Source organism: Anolis carolinensis, chromosome 1 (assembly GCF_035594765.1).
Source record: "Anolis carolinensis isolate JA03-04 chromosome 1, rAnoCar3.1.pri, whole genome shotgun sequence".
NCBI lineage: Eukaryota > Metazoa > Chordata > Lepidosauria > Squamata > Dactyloidae > Anolis > Anolis carolinensis.
In genome coordinates this window covers 328,154,667-328,159,774 of record NC_085841.1, presented here as the reverse complement: position 1 = coordinate 328,159,774, position 5,108 = coordinate 328,154,667, and the positions used below count along the sequence as shown (strand labels likewise).

Genomic DNA, 5,108 nt, shown 5'->3' with positions numbered 1-5,108 from the left:
ACAGTGATTAGTGTTAGGTACCAAACATAAGCACCTATTTGATGCTTTCTTATACCACAAAAACGTCTCTCCCCAGCTTAGCTACCAGTTATTCCTTCCTGAAGGTTAAGGGTAGTAGGGATCAAACTCTAAGCAAATAATACTCTAAAATCCCAGGCTGCTTTCCTATGCCTGGTTTGTGAGGGCCATTTCTCCAGTCACCCGCAGTGGAGGGGAAAATCCTCTGGCTTGTTTTTATCAGATGTGTCCTCACTCTAGAAAAGGAGACTTTGGCACAAGGCCATTCAACAAATCAAGGATGTGTAACCCCTGACACATTTCCTTCCAGCAACTCAGAGGGGAAGGCTGTGGCAGGCAAAGATTATTGTTGTGAACTTGGGAGGAAAAAGGAGTTGCCCAAGACACTTTCCTTCAATCCAGGCGGGTTGTTTGCCTTTGAATGCCTCCCACTCAGGCCTTGCATTGTGGTGAGTGGCAGCCGAGATGAAGGGAGTTTTGTTGGCTTTTCTGGTCCTAGGGCAGTTTTTCTACTCTCCAGGAGGCTCTGGGATTCTTCCTTCTGCCTTCACTAAATGCCAGGCGGCTTCAAGGACCTGCTACAGTGCCCAGTTGGCCAGGCTGGCTTTCCAGAAGGCCCAGGAGGCCTGCACAGGACAAGGAGGTGGCCTTAGCACTGCCAACAGTGCCACCGAAGTGAGCACCATCCTGACTCTGCTCGGTAATCTCGGCAACACCTCTGACACCCACTTTTTCTGGCTGGGCTTAGTGAGGAAGGCCCAGCAATGCACCAGGGAGGACCTGCCACTGAGGGGCTTCTCCTGGGCCTTGGCTGGTGATTCCATGGAGATGGTAAGGAACGAGAGTGGCCTAGGCTGGCTGAGGGAGCCCAGCAAGTCGTGTACCGTGGAGCGCTGTGCCGGGTTGCAGGTAATGCCAGGAGGGCCTCGTTTGGAGCCGTGGGGACTGAGGGATCACATCTGCACTAAAGCCAGTGCAGGCTATGTCTGCAAGTACATCTATGATGGTGGCTGCTCTGCTCTCAAGCCATCATCCAGCCTAGGGTACTTATTGCCCCATTCACACCTCCAAAGTGCGGCCATCGAGTTCAGCCCGCCAGGAACGGAGCTCACTCTGAGGTGCCCCAGAGGCCGAGAAGCTCGCTTCACTTGCCGCCTCTCAACTGATGGCTATCACTGGGAAAGAGAGACGGAGGAGTGGCTCTGTTCCTGCCCCAGCGGATACTGGAGCCCCAAAGAGGCGGCCTGCATGGAGCTCGACACCTGTCAGGATCCTCAAGGTGCCTTCTTTTGTCTTTGTGCTTTGGGCTCCCGCTTAGGGACCAATGCGAAGGCCTGCCTCCAGGCTGTACAAAATGGTGGTGCTGCCTCAACATCACAGCCTGGCTTGCTTTCAGCAGTGCCTAGCAACAGCTCTGTGGAGGAGCGCTTTCCTACTGAGGTCAATGGGAGCATGGCTGAGGAGGCACCGCGACCTCTGTCGGACTCCTCCAACTACATCTTCATCCTCATCACAGTGGCTGTGGTGATGCTGGTGATCCTGGTCATGGCAGCACTGCAGGTCTTCCAGTTCTGCTTCCGAAGGTGCTCTCCTTCTTCCTCTGCTTCCAAGGAGCCTGCTGGGAAGGATGGAGCAACTGTTGGAGCTGAGAAAGGTGACACTGAGGCCTCTGCCACCCGCACCAACTCGGAGCACTCTTTGGGGCCCAGCAAGGCTGAGTCCCTGGAGGCCTCACCAGAGGAGGCCTCACCAGGAGGCCAACTCGCAGAGATGGAGGAGCCCTGAGCGGGGTGACTGGGTTCAACCCCAGAGAAACACAGTGTGGAATTAAGGCAGTTTGGCACCACTTTAACTGCCATAGCTCAATGTTATGGAAGTCAAGGAGTTGTAGTTTGGCAAGGTCTTCAACTTTCTTGCCCAAGAGTGCTGGTGCCTCACCAAACTACAAATGCCAGGCTTTCACAGCATTGCACCATGACAGTTAAAGTGAAGTCAATCTGTATTCTACAGTGTGGATGTACCCCAGCCTTTGGTCCTCAAGGTTTTGTGATTTCAATTCCCAGAACCCCAACCAGATTTGTTCATTCTAGAGCTGAAGTCCAAAAAATGTAGATGATCAAAGGTTTGGGACAATCTGACAATGGCCATGGCCAGAAGAAGCGTCCCATGGTTTGGATGTCATCCCATTTTTTTATTCTTTAGCAACGGGTTGCTTGGTTGATGCATAACTGGAAGTTCTTGTTTTCTTTGAAGGGAAAGTTGTGGTTGTCGAATGCTTTATGATTTTTAGGCTGTGTGCCCTGTGGCTAGGTCAATGCATAATTCCAACACAGGAAGGATGCATCCACACCTTAGATTTAATGCAGTTTAACACTACTTTGACTGTCACAGCACAGCTCAGTGCTATGGAATCATGGGATCATGCCAAAGGCACCAGCACTCTTTGACAGAGAAGGCTAAGGACTTTGTAAAGCTACAATTCCCATGATTCTATAGCACTGAGCTTTGGCAATTAGAAGTGGTGTCAAACTGCATTAATTCTGGAGTTTAGATCGATCTACCTTAGGTTATTCAAAGGGGGAAAAGAAATCAAGCAGCAGTTCTGTTGACATTTTATCTTTCCCAGCAGAGGTAGCTCTGAGAAGCAACGGCTATTATTTTCACTTATTTAACCCCCAACTCATTCTGCCCATTGACATTATCCAACTATAGGGTTATCTTCTAAATGCCTTGGCCACAACTTGTGAAATCCTTACATTTGTCATTTGCTAAGACACTAGATCTCTCTTGCTGGGAATTCTAAATATTGCTCCCTTAAAATGCAAATGCCAGTATTTCATAGAATGGGCTGTTGCAGTGATTCCACTTTAACCGAGTTGCATGACTGGGTGCCCTCTCTGGGTGTCAAAGCAGCTGAGACTTTTCTGTCTTTTTGCGCTGTTCTCCTACTCTCTGTCCCTTGTTTTCCAGCTGTCTAGGCAGCACAGACATTGATAGTATGTGCAGTCTGGTTGCCCATTTTCAACTGCTGCTTTTCCAAGAATGATCATGCAAGCCAACAGTGGATGTTCCTTGCTATTGTGCACCAACTACCATCTTGATTGCTTAGCTTGCTTTCCCATTTTTACCCTCACAATGCTGATATTATTAATTTTTCAGTTCTCGTTTGAAGTGTTAAAGTACGAATACTAGTAAGAAAGCCATAGGGTGCTGGAAGATGCTGGTGGAACACATTCAGATTTAAGTTGCTCAACCAGTGCCACAGTTCTATGTGTGCCTAGGGATAAGTCACATTTAGTGGTACTGATTTCCAGTTATTACCATGGGTTTGCAACCTGAGATAGGCTTCTTGTTGATCCTGGATTACCTCCAGTTTTAATTTTTGCACCAGAGCTGATTTCCACAAATGAGGCTTTGTGTGTGAACATGGAAATAAATTTATAAGACGAAAAATGATCTGAAATCTTGTTTTTTGTGGATTGTCTGATGGATTGGATTCATGACTGCAAATGTGAAATGTATAGGTCAGTGCACACTATATTTTCTGCTGTAAAATCCACTGAAATATTTTTTGTGGGTTGTATATAATATCCTTACTTGGCACTTGTGTATTTTCTACACCACACATTTTTAAAATGTCCTTAGTAATCTGTAAATACTGTATTGGCAAAGATGCTACATCACAGATGTTGCAAATATGTAAGTGCGAACTGTCTTCTGACTTATCCCTCCAAGCACTCCTTAAAGGCCATCAGCTGCACCAAATTATAGAGGTTTGTTCTCTTGGTGATTAGAGTGTGATTTTCAGCTCCCACAAGGGAACTGTGGTGTGTGAAGATTTGGGATCCACTTTCTGATTGTCACCCCACAGATTACTGGTGAAAAAGTGCTAGGAATACTATCTATCTCCCTCTTGATTGTCAGCTAAACAGACCTCCATTCCTTATTGTATTTGCTGGTTGTTCAGGGTGGTTTGAGAAGGACCTTTGTGATCATGGCAATATTGCCATTTTTGTAAATATACGTACAGAATGTATATGTCTAGTTTATTCATTTGTAACTGTTTAACGGGATGCCAGGCATTGTATCCCTGAACTGTCTGTTTTTCCCCATTTTGTTACTTTTTGTATTCACATTTGCTTTTGAGACTGTTGGTTTTATTGGTGGCTTTGGTGTTGTTGCTGATGTGCCTTTGAGTAAACCCACTTTCGATGCCCCTATCATAAGAATTTTCTTTGCAAGATTTATTCAGAGGCAATTTCATTTGTGTCTCAGAATGTGTCGCTTGTCCAAGGTAAGCAAGCGGATTTCTATGGCTGAATTTAAAACCTGATCTAACAGTTGAATATTGCTAAATCATGCTGACTCTCTTTTTTTTGTAGGCTACCTTTGGAAAAAAAATGTTTGGAATGAAGAGTATACATTTGTTAATAAATAAGAAACATATTTCATACAAGTTTATTGTTATTTTATGTAAAGTTTGCTCAATTTATGGCAACCTTATGAATGAGAGACTTCCAAGAGCTTGTCATCAACAGCCTTGATCAGGTCTTGGAAACTCAGAGATGTGGTTTCTTTGATTGTGTCCATCCACCTGTAGTGTAGTATCCCTGTTTTCCTACAGCCTTTTAGTTCCCCAAGCACTAGAATTTCTCCATATAATGAAATCCAGATGGCCCAATTCTTCAATGCAAAGTTTCATGTGGAGGAAGAGTCTGGGAAGAAATGAAATGGTAAGAATTTTTTCATTAAGCATAACTGCTCTTTTCCACTATCAGCTAATTATGGGGAATGGATAGCAAGCAGAGAAGTTTAAAAGATAAGAAAAGGAAAATCTCCTTTACAAAATCCCGGCAGATTCTCTCTTGCTCTAGTATTTTGTAACCCTGCCTTCACTAACCTAGCCAATACTCATGCAGGCTGAGGATGATGGCCACTGTAGTTAGCATGTCTGCATAATCTTAGGCTATATAATTCATTAGGAATGCTAACCTGCCTAAAGCTATGCATATCAAAAGATCTGTGGGGTTTTTCAAATGCAGAGCTTTGATTAGAAGCTAATTGCATTGTTCAGGGAATATGGACATCAG

The 5,108-nt window shown here is 45.1% G+C and overlaps 1 protein-coding gene across 1 annotated transcript; it reads left to right on the top strand.

Annotated features, from left to right (window-relative positions):
* The first annotated feature begins 391 nt into the window (after positions 1-391).
* Positions 392-4,474, top strand: clec14a (C-type lectin domain containing 14A). Its single transcript, XM_008102902.2, has one exon. The coding sequence runs from the start codon at positions 484-486 to the stop codon at positions 1,801-1,803; it is 1,320 nt and encodes a 439-aa protein (XP_008101109.2). The 5' UTR covers positions 392-483; the 3' UTR covers positions 1,804-4,474.
* Positions 4,475-5,108: the final 634 nt, after the last annotated feature.

Bases quoted from the DNA above. Each gene is read 5' to 3' on its own strand.
- clec14a (XM_008102902.2), top strand. From the start codon at position 484: ATGAAGGGAGTTTTGTTGGCTTTTCTGGTCCTAGGGCAGTTTTTCTAC.